Source organism: Prionailurus viverrinus, chromosome E1 (genome assembly GCF_022837055.1).
Source record: "Prionailurus viverrinus isolate Anna chromosome E1, UM_Priviv_1.0, whole genome shotgun sequence".
NCBI lineage: Eukaryota > Metazoa > Chordata > Mammalia > Carnivora > Felidae > Prionailurus > Prionailurus viverrinus.
Genome location: NC_062574.1, coordinates 15,078,566 through 15,093,444, shown reverse-complemented (window position 1 = coordinate 15,093,444; position 14,879 = coordinate 15,078,566). Strand labels below are relative to the sequence as shown.

At 54.3% G+C, this 14,879-nt stretch overlaps 2 protein-coding genes across 6 annotated transcripts in view; both read right to left on the bottom strand.

The window, feature by feature from the left end:
• Window positions 1-1,068, bottom strand: part of PITPNA (phosphatidylinositol transfer protein alpha) — a 41,019-nt gene extending 39,951 nt beyond the window's left edge. For both annotated transcript variants that reach the window (XM_047832180.1, XM_047832179.1), the window contains exon 1: window positions 808-1,068. In XM_047832180.1, coding sequence (XP_047688136.1) covers window positions 808-827 — 20 coding nt within the window. In that variant the 5' untranslated portion in view covers window positions 828-1,068. The remainder of the gene's footprint in view (window positions 1-807) is intronic.
• A 10,451-nt stretch (window positions 1,069-11,519) lies between these two features.
• The window catches only part of SLC43A2 (solute carrier family 43 member 2), a 37,721-nt gene continuing 34,361 nt past the window's right edge, over window positions 11,520-14,879 (bottom strand). For 3 of the 4 annotated variants that reach the window (XM_047832172.1, XM_047832170.1, XM_047832173.1), the window contains exons 13-14: window positions 14,115-14,238; window positions 11,520-13,600 (exon numbers count right to left, since the gene is read on the bottom strand). In XM_047832172.1, coding sequence (XP_047688128.1) covers window positions 13,439-13,600; window positions 14,115-14,238 — 286 coding nt within the window. In that variant the 3' untranslated portion in view covers window positions 11,520-13,438. The remainder of the gene's footprint in view (window positions 13,601-14,114; window positions 14,239-14,879) is intronic. The other variant, XM_047832171.1, reaches the window with a different exon arrangement.

The window sequence follows — 14,879 nt, the reverse complement described above, 5'->3', positions numbered from 1 at the left end:
CACTATAACTCCCACAAACCAGCTCCTCCCCAATATTTTCTGGATGCCTTCCCCAAGTGTCCCCCAAGTCCCAAGCAAACATCCTAAGCTTCTTTCCAAGTACCTCCTCCCCTGCACCTACCACTTAGGCACCATGTCACGCCACCAGTGCCCTCTGCAATCTTCTTAGACCCTTCCTCTGTCACCCAAGCCTGGCCCTAACTCCCTGCACCTTTCCCTGTGTGCACTTCCTTACAATCCTCCCCATGCCTAAGGCGGCCACTCCTCATACTCCAGGTCCCCCTCACGCTCCTCTCCACCATCTCAGCTCCATTCCTGAAGCTGTCTTAACTGTTCCTCAGCCCCTGAAGCCTACTCCTCCTTCTCCCGCCAGTCCCCGCGGCCACTCCTGTAGTTCTGGCGGGCCCCTTCGTCCCTCTGCCCCCACTGTAGGGCCACCACGCATCTCCATCCCCTCAAGCCCCTCCTCATGCCCTGCTGGCTCTCACTGTCCCCTTGACCCCATCTCTGGCCCTGTCCAGCCCTCATTGTCCCTTTGGCCTCTTCTCTCAGGCCTATTCGGCCCTCACTGTCCCTCAGGCCCCACCTCAGGAGCTGTCCGTATCTCTCTATCCCCGTTGGCCCCACCTCAGGCCCTTTCCGGCCCTCACGGTCCCCTCAGCCCCTGCTGGGCCGCCCAACAGCCCATCCATTGCTCCCCATCCCCGTCCGGTCGCTGCATCCACTCCGCCAAGCCATCAGGCTCCCTGGTCGTCATCCCCGACTTTCCCTTCCTCCCCGCTTCCGCACGGCGCGCCGGACACTCACTACTCCTTGAGCAGCACCATGTCGCTCCGCAGCTCGGCGGCTGCCCGCTGCCCGCCCGGCCTCCCGCCCGCTTCCCGGCGGCCGCTCTCCCCGTGGCCCGGCCCGGCCCTGCTGCCTGCGCGCCTTCGTCGTGGTCCGCTCCGTCCCCGCCGCTCTCGCTGCGGTCGCCGCGCCGGCTTCTGCCGCCCCGGCCTTGCCGCCTCCCGCGCCGCTGCCGACGCCGCCCGGAGCTCCGGTTCCGCAGCGCCGCGCGGGGGCGGGGCGTCTCTGCGGCAACCAGAGCGTCACACGCAGCGGTGCGCGCTGACCTCAGCGCGAAGGCGGAGCCTTCTCGCGCCCGCCCCCTCCATCCTTAAGTGGGCCGTGGCGTCTGCGTCCTCTTCAGAGGTGGGCCCCCAGCGGGGATCAAGAACTCCCCGCCGCCAGCCCAGGGCAGTAGGCGAAGCGGACATCAAGGTGTCGCGTGGGGACCTAGGTGTGACTGTTTTGCACCTGTACGTTTGGCCCCCCTCAGCGGGGTGGGTTGAGATCAAGGAAGCAGTTGTGCCAAGAAAATATTAAAAATAGCCAAATTTACATGCAACTGCTGTTCTAAGTGCTTGACTCCTCACCACAACTCTACCAGAAAAAGTTACCATTACTGTCCGCATTTACAGGTGAGGAGGAGGAGGAGGCAGAGGCTAAAGGAATTGCTCAAAAGTGAATGAATGACTTGTTCAAGTCCATAGAGAGCATGTGATGGAGATTTTCACCTAACAGTCTTAGTGTGATGTCATTCATCCAATAAGTGTTTGCAGAGTACCTGCTGTGTACCAAAACCTGTGCTTTTTTTTTGAGAGAATGAACCGAGCAGAAATGAGAAAAGGCCCGTGAATAGTGAAACACAAGCTTGATGGGATTACACTGGAGGTATAGTCCTCAAAATTTTCCTGGAAGAAGAGGGTTTGTTTGGTTTTTTTCACTTTGTTTTTAAGTTTGTTTTTTTTTGTTTGTTTGTTTGTTTTTTTTTATAAAGGAATCTCCACACCCAACGTGGGGCTCAAACTCACGACCCTGAGATCAAGAGGCATATGCTCTATGGAATGAGCCAGCCAGGCACTCCCCGGAAGAGGAAGTTCTAAGCTGAGGTCTGCAGAGAGCTTGGAAAGGGAGAGTTTACCAGGCAGAGTGAGGAGAGGGTTGGGGGCAGATAATGCAGTTCCTGACAGGTGATAATAAGTTGTTTGGAGTCCATCCTAAGGGGGCTGGGGCCTTTTAGGGGTTTTAAGCAGGTTTGGTGTTTGGAGGCTCACTCTGAGCGGTGGGTGGAGAGGGGATGGCGGGGGCCAGAGCAGAGGCAGGGTGACCAGTAAGGAGGCCGCTGCAGAAGTCCAGGTGAAGATGACAGTGATGGGAAAGGGCAGTGGAGGGAAGCAGCTCAAGAGGTAATATCAGCAAGACTTGTTGACTAATTGGCTGAGGGAGAAAGGAAGAAAACCACCCAGGTTTCTGGCCTGGGAGCCTGGGTGGGCAGTACTGTCTTCAGAAGAATACCAGAAAGGTAGATTTGCACAGCAGAAGATAATGACTCCACGGTTGGACTTGAGGGACAGCCAGGTGATGGTGGGTGGGCTGCCACTGTACGGATTTGGGAAGGGAGGGTGGAGTAGGTGGCATATTGCTGTCAAGCCATGACTCGTACCCCGGGACAGCTCTGAGTATTGCCCATGTTGGCCACTCGTTCATCAAATCCTAAAGTAGGCGCGTGGATTGCCCCAGAAATCCAAGCCACTTGAAGGAAGGCCAAGAGAAGAGATATTACCACCCAAAGTCCAAGTTGAACTGGACCCTGATCCCCTGACCCTTCAGTAGAGGGCTTTTTCTCCTACATAATAGCAGTGAATGGTTGTTTAACAATCGCCATGTGCTAGTTCTCTCCAGAAAGTAACCGAACCATGCCCTCTGGGAGCCTGAAGTCTAGTTGGGACAACTAGTGAATTCACTCAGTAAATACTGACTGAGCTCCTGGCCCTGTCCTGGGCCTTTTTCTCAGCACTTGGGACACGGGGGGTGACCTAGAAAAACCAGGTCCTTCCCTTGTTCAGAGTGAGGGAGTGGAGTATAAACAAACACAGAAATAACTTCAAGTAGTGATAAATGTTCCGGAGAGGTTGAACATGGTGACTGTGGGCAGTGGCAGGTGACATTAATGGGGAGGTCAGGGAAGGCGCTTAGAGGAGGCGAGGTTTACACTGAGCCCTCCATGATGAGAGGAATTATTGCTAAGCAGACTCTTAGTTAACAAAAGCTGAGACAAAGGGGCTTGCAGGGCTGTGCTGGGCTCTGGGGAAAGTAAGAAGCAAAACAATAATCGAAATGCCTGAGAAACAGCCCCTGCTCTTGAGTCGCTCACAGGGAGGAGGACTTGCAGTTTTGGAGAACTGTAACTCGTGACACAAGGTAGCTTGTGACAAAAGGGAACATGTGTGACACAAAGAACAGGTCCAAGAAGAGGCCTCTCTGGGCTGCAGAGGCGTGGGAAGCATCCTGGGACAACAGGCACTTGAGCCACATTGGAAGAGGAAATGGCATCTCCAGAGGGAAACTATGACATGCAAAGGTGCAGAGGCAGGATGCTACGAGGGCCTCTGGTTAGCATTCGAGCGTGTTCTGCGTGGGCACACAGGTGGGACTGAGTGCCAAGCTAGAGAACTGTATCTCTGTTCCGGGGACAGGGGGCAGCCACCCAGGGCCTTAAGGAACCCCCAGTCCTTGTCACCCAGATCCAACGGTTAGAGAGATTTTGCCGCTCATGCTTTATCTCTTTTCTGGAACATTTTATTTTAAATGTTTACGTATTTTTTAGAGAGATCGCGCTCACGCGTGAGCGGGGGAGGAGCAGAGGGGAAGGAGGGGACAGAGGATCCGAAGCAGGCTCTGCACTGTCAGCACAGAGCCTGATGCGGGGCTCGAACTAAACTCACAAACCGTGAGATCACGACCTGAGCTGAAGTCAGACGCTTAACCAACTAAGCCACCCAGTCGCCCGTTTTCTGAAACATTTTAAAGCAGATCTCAGACATCATACCACCTCACCCCTCTATGTTTTGGTATGCATTCTAGGAATAGGAATATTTTCTCGAAAACCCATGCCATTATCATACTAAAAAAACTAATAATTTATTTTTTTTAATGTTTATTTATTTTTGAGAGAGAGACAGACAGACAGACCATGAGCAGGGGAGGGGCAGAGAGAGACGGAGACACAGAATCTGAAGCAGGCATCAGGCTCTGAGCTGTCAGCACAGAGCCCTATGTGGAGCTGGAACTTATGAACCTTGAGATCATGCCCTGAGCCAAGGTGGATGCTTAACTGACTGAACCACCAAGATGCCCCAATGATTTCTTTTTTTTTATGTTTATTTATTTCCTTTGAGAGAGAGAAAAAGAGATAGCATGAGTGGGAGAGAGGGCCAGAGAGAAACAGAGAGAGAATCTTTAAGCAGGCTCCATGTTCAGCCTGGAGCCTGACACGGGGCTTGATCCCATGACCCTGGGATCATGACCTGAGCCAGAGTCAAGAGTCAGATGCTCAACCAACTGAGCCTCCTAGATGCTCTTTTTTTTTTTTTTTAAGTAATATCGACCCCCAACGTGGGGCTTGAACTCATGACCCTGAGATCGAGTCACATGCTCTACCAACTGAGCCAGCCAGGCACCCCAAATTAATCATTTCTTGATATTATCTCCTACCCAGTTCATATTCAGATTTCTCTTATTATCTAAAAAATATTTTGCAGTTTCTTTTAGATAAGTTCAGTGTCTGAACAAGGTCTGCATTTCCCCCACATTTTAGCTTTGTGATGTTTCTTACATCTTCCATTCTAGCAAGCTCTGCTTCGGGTGTGTTTAAGAGTTAGCCCTCACATGCGGGTGCCACAGCACTTTCTAGCTTGGCCCCCTGGGAGTCCTCAGCCCCACTGTGGGAGCAGACCCCCCGGTGCCCCATGCCTTCCAGTCCTTCCGCCTGTATGAACTTGGGCAAGGTACTTAACCTCTCTGTGCCTCAGCTTCCTCAGTTGTAAAACTGGGCAATGATTGTGCCTGCCTGCTAGGAATCAGGAGACGAGGCAGTGTCCTTGAGGCCATCTTGTGCGGTGCATGGCACATTTCCATATCATCATTATTGGGGAAGGGGTGTTGTGAGGAAAGAGGGATGGACGCCACCGCCCCTTAAATCTACCTCTCCGATGGCATCTGGGTGGCTCAGTGGGTTGAGCATCCCACTCTTGGTTTCGGCTCAGGTTACGATCTCACAGTTCAGGAGTTCGAGCCCCGCGTCAGACTCCACGATGAGTGTGGAGCCTGCTTGGGATTCTCTTTCTCTCTCCCTCTGCATCCCTCCCCGCCCCCCCATCTCTCTCTCTCAAATAAGAAAATGAAAAATAATTTAAAAAACTACTTCTCCAGGCTCCAGGCTTACAATCTCGAGTGTCACAGTGACCTCCTATCATGTCTCCTTCTTTGTTTCTCTCCCTCTTTCCATCCCTATCTGCACCAGAATTTCTGTCTTCTCTCCCTCCCATATTCCCTCACCAATTCTGTCTCTCCTGTCTCTTTGTATCTCTCTCTGTCTCTGTATCTCTCTGTACCTTTGTCTCCCTCTCTGTTCTGTCTCTCTCTGCCCTCTGTTTCTCTGTATCTTTCTGTCTCTGTCTTTCCTCTCTCTGTCTCTCTTCACTTCTCCTCCTGCCTGTCCTCTTCAGACCTCTCTCTGCCTCTCCCCAGCCCTCTGGTTTCAGTCTTTGTCACACTGCTCTGTCTGGGTGATGACCTTCAGCCAGTGTTTTTGCCATCTTCTCTTCCCAGCGGTCTCCTGCCCCGGCCTGTGTGCTGTTCGCTCCACCTTGGACTTCCTCCTGCCTTCGTCCTCACGTCTGTGTATCTCAAAGCTCCGACCCCCGCCCAGGTCCTCCTGGCTGGCCGTCCCTGTGACTGCTTGGGCCACAGCCACACCTGGAACCCACCTCTGGGTATCTCGAGGAGACTGTGTTTCACTGTTTCTGTCTTCTGCTGTGTCCCTTCCTGGCTGGCGAGGGCATGCTCTTCCCCTTTCTCAGTGTGTGTCAGCCCCTTTTCAGTTCATTTCTGTCTGTCTCTCTCCATTTTCAAATTTCATCTTCCAAATATTTATTGAGCAGCTGTTCCTTGCCGGGCACCATTCTGGGCCCTGGAAGTATTGCAGTGACCAGGACAGAGCATGGGGCAGCTTTCAAGAGGCATTCATTCTAGTGGAGAGACAGACACCGGACAAGAAAACAGACAAAGGCGTGACCCTGGCTGCTGGGCTGGACCCACTGGGAGGAGGAGGGTGTCGGCCAGTCCAGGCCACGGGCAGGCACTCAGCCAGTAAGGGCGGGCTGCTTCTGCCCTGCACTTTGCCTGACAATTCCCTGTCCCTAAATGGAGACTCAGCCCCTCTAGAAGCCAGACTAGAGTGTTTAACCCACTTGCTCCCTCCACAGCATTCATTATGCACCAGGCTTGGGGGAGACAAAGGGAAAAATGAAAAGGTCCCAGGCCAGATAGGGCCACAGTCTGATGCAAGACAAACGTGTCACCTGCTGGAGCCAAGGAAATAGACAAGCAGTTGTTTTGGGCACCCGAAAGAGGCAAGGAGGCCCTGCACATTCTCCTCTCTCCTTACCTCTGGTGTGTTTGGTCTGCATACAGTGGAAAGCTATTTGAGCAGCCATGAGAGTTTTTAAAAAATTGTTTTGAGCCGACAATTGAAAATGGGAATTAAAAAAAATTTTTTTTAAATTTTTATTTGAGAGACAGAGAGAGAGAGAGCACAAGTGGAGGAGAGGGGCAGAGGAAGAGAGAATCCCAAGCAGGCTCCCCACTCAGGGCAGAGCCTGATGCTGGGCTTGATCCCACGACCCTGGGATCGTGACGTGGCCAAAACCAAGAGTCGGACGCTCACCTCACTGAGCCGCCCAGGTGCCCCGAGAAAGAGAATTTTTAAAAAAATAATAAAATTTAGGATTTTCAGCTTCTCCTGAAAAAACTCAGAAGATCTGACAGAAAACACTAGGCTCATTCCCACGTGGCCACGATAGAGTGGGGTCAAGGCTGCCCTTTAGATGGAGGCTGTGGCCTCCACGTCCCCCCAGTCCCCCCTCCAAGTCCTCCTGTGTCCCTGGCATGGAGGTCAAGGTCTAACAACGCCTGCATTACCAGAGACCTTATGCTGTGGCTCTACTTACATTAGAGAAATATTTCTCTGTGCTTTCTCAAACATGGGAAAAGGAAAGGTAGCAAAGGGATGTGTCAGAGCCTTAGCTTTTGAATTTGCAATCCTGACAGGTAGGAGCTCCCACACATACCCAGGTAATATTCCCTCTCATCCTTTCCCCAGCTGGCCCCTGAGGCCATGCACATCCCTCCCCTGGGCCTCAAGCCCCCTCCACACAATTAGGGTGAGGGGCCAGGCCATCCCTTCCCTCCCTGGGATGGGGATCTCCTTGTGGCTTCTCCGGAGAGGCCCAGTGGCTCTCTCTCTCCCTCTCTCTCTCTCTCTGCCACTGCCCAGGGCCCTGGCAGGAGGGCAGCCAGCATGGTGGGAAATCTTAGAAGGAGCAGTCATGCCCATGACCACCACCTTAGTACGAAAGAAAAGAGATGAGGATGAGCTCCCTTTAGAACCAGAATTCACCAGAAGCCTTGGTCTTCCCACCCAAGAGGCCCCTCACTCTGTCCCTCCCCCACCTCTTAAAATAGCCACCCAGAAGGCCAAGCCAGCAAAGCTGGGCCATGGCAAGGGCACCATAGGGGAGGGGTGGGGGTCAGGGAGCACACGTCAGACAAGTGACACAGAATCTGAGCAAAAGGTAAGGGGCAGAAAGACGGGGGACTTAGGAAGAGACACAGGAGCAGAGGAGGAAGTAGTTGTTAGTCATTCTCAGCATACATTTATTGAGTGCTTACTGTGTGCCAGGAAGTAAGCCAGGTGCCAGAAACAGCAATAGGGCCGGGAGTCAGGGTCAGTTACTGAGGAGCGGTGTCACTATTGACCCTGGTTGACACAGGGAACCAATGAACCCTTCAGGCACCACTCAGGACCTAGGCCTTCCCAGCCATGGAGAGGGATTCAGCGAGGCAAGACCCTCTCCCTCTTCTCCAGCACACAGACAAGCTCCTACACGCTCCTCAAAACGCGTTCACACCTGACGTGCCCGGAGCCCATCTCAACTCACACGTGCACACACGCACACACTGAGGCGCAGCCAAGCAGTTGTGCAGGAGGTGGTACAGAGGTGCCACCTACATGCAGTGACCCGAGTCACCCCGCTTAGCATGAACTGTCGGGGCGCCTGAACACCCACCACTTAGAAATTATCTTGAGACGCTTTGGGGCCAAGTCACTTACTAAAATGTGAGAAATAAACGAAAAATAACAATAAACAAGATGAACAAAGGGACAACTTCTTAAGGCTTTTGCTTCGAGAGGGGTTCTGAGAGGGATACGGGTCAGTGGAAACGGACCTCGCTTCCTTTAGTTGGCCACAAGTCTGTTCCGGTCAGAGTTGCCTAAGGTAGATGTCCCATTGTATGGATGGGGTTAGGGTGGGGACGGTCTTTGTTCCCTGTGCTATCCGCAGTATACCACTGTACATGTGCTTTATGCCCATGTCCACCTACCTCCCAGTGAGGGGATCACCTCCATTTTACAGGTAAGGAAACTGAGGCTCAAGACTTGCCTAAGGCCACGGAGACTGTATATGCTGTGGGGCCTCTAACCTCTGCCCCTCCTCTCACTGCCTCCTTGGCACGGGAAGATGGAGCCTTATCTGGGATGGGTCAAGAGGCTGGGAGCTGCCAGGGGCCCGGGTTCAGTCTCGGATCCACCCAGGAGGCTGAGAATGACTGACTTCAAAGGTGAACGTGCTGTCTGCAGAGACCCAGGGGCACAGGTGGTGGCCCCCTGCTGGCAGGGAGAGGCTGGCACTGTGGCAGGCTACCCACGTGGAGGATGCCACACCTCCTTCTTGACACTGTGTCCTCACCCCAGGGCTTGGGTGAGTTAGGAAATGGGTGGAAACAGCCTCACAGAGCCTACCTGTTCACCCTGACCTTGCCCCCAACCCTGGGGGACCGGGGTGGGGGCTGCAGCCTATGGAAAACCAACTCTTTCACTTTGGGGGTCCTGGGCTCCTAATCCTCACAACCCCACGACCTATGCCATTTTGGGAAAAATGGGCTATCACCCTTGACCTGGTCCCCTGGCAATTGGAACAGGTAAGGCGCCCCACCACCCCAAGAGCCTGTGAGGAGCCATCATATTCTCCTTCAGAGAAGAGGGGAGCTGGTGTTTAAACAGCCTCTGAAGCCCTGTCAAGAAGACTTCTCGGAGCTCTCTGACAAGAGCCCCTGACCACAGAGTGCCAACCACTCGTCCCCACACCCCCACCTTACGTGTCTGCTCAGACTCACACAGGCTGATGCAAGTGCATCAACAACTCCACGGAGCTGAATGTGCTGCTGCCTGGGGCAGTCCTGCACATATACCCCCAATACCAGGTGTGTCCCCATTTTCAGTGTCCTTGGGGCCCAGGGCAGAGTGATGCCCCCCTCAGACTGCATAGCCCAGGGGCCATGACGATGGGGGCTTGAGCAGAAGTTCCTTTGACCACGCCGATTCTGGATACAAGAGGGAAAGGAGATGGAGCAAAACCAAAAGGAACCCACAGGGGCCTGCAACCATAACTGTGGGATTTAGAAGGGTTGGAACTTTCCCCAGCAGCGTTTACAGGAAGCCAACCACAAAGGAATGACTAGACTCCCAGACAGGAGTCCAGGAAGACTAGACAGGAGGAGACCCCTGGCAATGTTCCTGAGGACAGCCCAGCCCCCTTCCTCTCTCCGACCAAAAGCGCAGGACCAGGCATCACTTCCTGCTCCTTCCCACGAGGAGCCTGGAGGCTGGGGGGGTGGGACGAGACCAGAGGGCTGTGGCCACTTGGTGTCCACTGCCTTTGACCAGCTCGTGGTCCCTTTCCCACCCCAGGGCACTCTTCTCAGGGTGGGGGTGACCAGAGATTTGCTCCCCCTTGTACCCATCAGTCTCCAGGGCCAAGATGACTCTACTAAGTAGAGCTCAATCCAGGCTCTGAGGAAGCTCTTGGCTCCAGGAAATGGAGACCATGCCTGGCTTTTTGCTTCCTTTCCCTGGGCTGTTGCTGCCCTGCTCCCAAGGCCCAGTGGGCCCTGGGGCTGATGCTCCAAATGGAATGTCCTGGCCTAGAGGGCCTTGGATGCTCCAATGACTTCAGGAGTCCTGGCTCTAACCTTAAGCATGTTACTCCACCCCCGGGCCTCGAGTTTTCCAGCTATAAAATAGGGATAGTATCTAACTCCTGGGTTATTATGATTCAAGGATGATAACAGGAAAATATGTAACCCATCAACTCCGTACTGTCAGAGCAGAATGACTGGCCCCCGACAAGGGGGTGGGGGCGCAGTTACCTGACCCATCTGGTACTGCTCATGCACTGTTGGCCTTGGACTCTTTTCCAGCCTGCCCTCTAGTTTCTCAATGCCTGCTTCTTCTCACAAAGTGCCCATGTCCTGCAGGTGGGTTGGGAGAGATAGGCAGCAGCTCCCTTTGGCCGGGCCTGGGCGCTGCTGGGGACGACACGGGCCCTGTCTGTACAACCTCAATACGGAAGGGCCCTTGCTAATTAGCCATCGCCCCAAATTGTACTCCTCTGTGTCCCTAGGTCTCGAAATGTGGGTGCCCCAGAATCACCAGGTGGGGCTTAGCAAGATGTAGATTGTCAATTCTCCGGGCCAGAGGCGACACCTGGCGTTGACCTTTTTAACAAGCACCCGAGGAGTTCCTGCTGCCGGTGGTCATTAGACCGTATGTGGAGGACGGCTCTGACTGCTAACACCATACCCCACCTGGCCTTGGAAGCCACAGGTCCACGAACATGACAAAAGTACACCTGCCTGACTTTAACTCTGCATTTCCCAAATTTGACCATTTATTTATTTATTTATTTTTAAAAGAAAGCTCTGTGTCCAACATGGGGCTTGAACTCACAACCCCAACATCAAGAGTCACATGTTCTTTTTTTTTTTTTTTTAATTTTTTTTTTCAACGTTTATTTTTGGGACAGAGAGAGACAGAGCATGAGCGGGCGAGGGGCAGAGAGAGAGGGAGACACAGAAACGGAAACAGGCTCCAGGCTCTGAGCCATCAGCCCAGAGCCTGACGCGGGGCTCGAACTCACGGACCGCGAGATCGTGACCTGGCTGAAGTCGGACGCTTAACCGACTGAGCCACCCAGGCACCCCAAGAGTCACATGTTCTACTGACTGAGCCAGCCATGTGCCCCTGACCAGGAAAGTTGTTTTTTTTTTTTTTTAATTTGAATAACTAACATCTCACAGAACTAGTGTTCTGAAGAACGGTTTGGAAAATGTTGATCTGGTTCTCTCTCCTTTTTAAAACTATTTGTTTTAGGGGCGCCTGGGTGGCTCAGTCAGTTAAGCGTCCGACTCTGGGTTTTGTCTCAGGTCACGATCTTACGGTTTGTAGGATGCAGCGCTGAGTTGGGCTCTGCACCCACAACACACAGCCTGCTTGGGATCCTCTCTCCCTCTGCCCCTCCCGGCTTGCTTGCTTGCTCTCTTCCAAAAATAAACTTTAAGAACAGTAAAAATAATTGTTTCAAACAAATATCTTGTTTTTTAATGTTTGAGTGGACTGAAATCTAGGAAAATTAGGTGTGTTCAAGGTGCTCGACCGTTAATGCAGGACTCGAAATTGGGCCTGGGTCTGTCCTTTACTGTTCTCCACCAGTTTCCCTCACCACTTTCTGCCTCTGTCTCTTTGAGCCTGAGGTTCTCCTGGGTCACCTTGTGTCCTGAGCTCAGGAGGAACCCTCAGGGCAGCGGATCCAGGAATAAGAAATCTGAGTCGGGGATGGAAGGGATCAGGACTCGCTGTTTGGCTGGGATAAACAGCAGAGGCAGTCTGGCCCACACTTCTAAGATGTCTGTACAAGCGCAGTTTGTTTGGGGGTGGGGTGGGGAGTAAGGTCTCTTCCTGGCCCCACTGTAGCTTCTAAGATGGCAATCACCCAGAGAGATGGGGAGCGGCTGGCTGGGTAGGACTGGGGCTGCTCAGTGGCAAGAAATCTTGTCTTGCCTTTTCTCCTCAAGCTCAAAACAGGCACGTGTAGCCATTAACCGAAATGCTTAGCAGGGGCGTCCCTTACCAGGAGGAAAATGGATTTATTGCTTTATAAAAAGGAGTCTGATAAAACTTAAAAAGAAAAAACCTAAAAGTAGAAACTTAAAAATCAACCCACCCTGCTGAGCACTCCCAGGAAGTCTCAGACACATTTCTGGAGGCAGTCAGGTGGGGGGCTGGAAAGCCAGGCCCGCCTGGCAGAGGAAGGGCGGCCTCTTCCCGTAAACAGCTCCAAGGCCCTGGAGGAGTCTGCCGGCAGGGGGCGCTGTGGCCCCACAGCCTCAGACCAGCTCCAGGCCCAGAGTGAGGCTGCCTCCAGGACCCTGGGCCTGTGGCAGGCCTGGCTGGCTCCTGGGTGGCCCCGGGAAGATGAGGGCAGACACCCAGAGCCCACACCTTACCATCACCCCACCACACACATCCCTCACACGTATCACAGGGTCACACATCCCACTTACACATGTACACACACACACACACACACACACACACTTAGGCCCCTCACCGTCCATCTCCCCGGCCAGGCCTGGACCTCCTCATCTGTCAGCAGCAGCCTGGCTTCCACCCCCATAAAAACAGCTGTGTGTGTAGGGGGTGCCCTGTTGGTGCTGTTTTAATTCCCTTCGGGTCACAGACTGGATGAAGGGTGGCAGTGGAAACTTGCTCCCTGCCCCGAGGGAGGAGGTGAGGGACTGCTAAGCAGCCTTGTCCTTGGCTCCTAGCCGTGCATGACTATCCAGCCCTCCGTCCCCTCCCCAGGCTTTAAGCCAGGGGGGCTTCTCCACAGGCCTATAACAGGAGGACAGGTCACGGACAGGCCACAGGGGGCTGGAATTACAAAGGAGTTAGCACCAACAACAGGAAGCGGGTCCTTCCTTCCTCAGGCAGCCTCAGACTGGCCGGGGAGGAGGTTGAGGGGCCAGGCGAGGGCGCGCAGACAGTGCAAGCCTTTGTCCTTGGGCAGGTGTGGCCAGTGGGCATGCAGCTGAGGGGCAGGTGGCAGGCAGTAGGTGGCAGACCCCTCTGCTTTGGCAAGAGGCAGAATCCAGACACTTAAGGGAGAGAGAGCCTGCCTGCTGGAGGTCCTCCTTGCTCCTCCTGCAGGCACCATTGTGCCTCAAGGCTCCGGGGCCCCTCGACAGTGGCAGAGCAAAGCCCAGGCCAGCCCTTGCTTCCAGCAGTAGGAACATCGCACATCCGGGCCCTCTCCCGTCCGTCCTTGCGCTGCAGAGCTCCAAGGCAGGACCAGGGCCCTGGGAGGGAGCGTGGACTCCAAAATGGTGAAGGAGAGGATCCTGAGGGTGCACGGAGGTCCTCTGGGATGGGGAGAAGGACACCGGTGAGTCACTGAAGCAAGGGCAGGAGGCCACAGTTCTGAGGCGGCGAGCGCTACACGAAAGCCTCTGGGTTGGAGGAGCCGTTCAGCTTGAGGAAAAGCTTGTCATCCTCCCTCTTCTGCTGTAGCTGCCTCTCCAGCTGGCGCCGGTAGCAGACGAGGTAGAGGGGGAGGCAGAACCCCAGCATGCTCAGGGCAAGCAGCCCCACATTCACCTGGAGAAGCAGAAATGAGAGCTGCCGTCACATGAGGCAGGGGGCCGGGCAGGAGCTGTGGTCTTTGCAGAGCCCGGCTCAAGAGCCTTCCCCACACTCAGGTTTGGACGAGGGGAGGCCACAGGAGGGGAAAGGAAAAGCTGAAACTGGACGAAGGGCCCAGGGCCCGTGGCTCCACATTCCAGTATCAGGATTCCCAGCTGAGAAGCCCTCGGGGACTGGGCCCTCCACCTCTGACCTCCAGTTGTGAATATCCAGGGGTGGGGCCAGGGGTGGGGCACGTTCACAGTACCTGGTTAAAAATGCCAACCCTCAGCAGGAGGGCTACCCCAAAATCAGGTCCAGAAAGGATACTCTTCTTCTCCTACACAGCCACCGCTCACAGAGGGACCCTGAGTCCATCCTAACCGAAGTTCCAAACTGCCTCTCCTTGGGGCCCTGGAAGCTCCTGAGCAATGCCTCCCAGCTCTGAGTGGGCAGATGCCCATACCCCACTGCCCCACACCCTTCTTACCCACAGAGGGTCTCCTTGGAGGGGACCCATCATGGCCAGAAACAGGGGCTGCTGCAGGAGAGCGAAGAGTGCACTGACCAGCGACTGCAGTCCTGTGAGGCTGCCAAACTGGGTGGAGGGGTACCTGCCGGGAAGACAGGGGACCTGTCACCACAGGTGCCACTCTCAGGCTTTCCCAATGCTCCTCGGCCTCAACTTGGCCCCAGGTGTGCCTGCCTCGGATTAGTTTCTGCCAAGCAGTCCTGTGACTGTGAATTTCTCTTTCAGACCGGCGTGAGACCCCCGATTCTGGGGAGGACCCCACTCCACCCAGGCGTGCCCCAGGTCCATGGGTGTCTGGACGAGCTGAGTGGAAAGTGGTGCCAGCAGGACTCTGCGGCTTGGCAAACAGGCCCAGGGAGCAGGTTGGAGGCTGGCCCTGGCTCCGCTACGCCCTCATCCAGAGGAGCATTGTGTAATCACGGAAACTCGGCATCACACTCTTGGTGGACTCTCAGACTCTGCCAGGGCAGCAGCAACTTCCTCCTGGCATCGGGTGGAGTGGGGGACGACAGGCAGACCTGGAATGACCCCCGTGGGATGCTGATGGGAGGGGAGAGAAAATCTCAGCGAAATGTCAGGCTTTGTGGCCCCGGAGGTGAAAAGGGGCTCCCAGCGAGGAACAGGCTAGTCTTTGGTCAGAGACACACAGGAGACGGTGTTTGAGTTCCTTTTTTTTTTTTTTTTTTTTTAAAGATTTTATTTTTAATTAATCTCTACACCCAA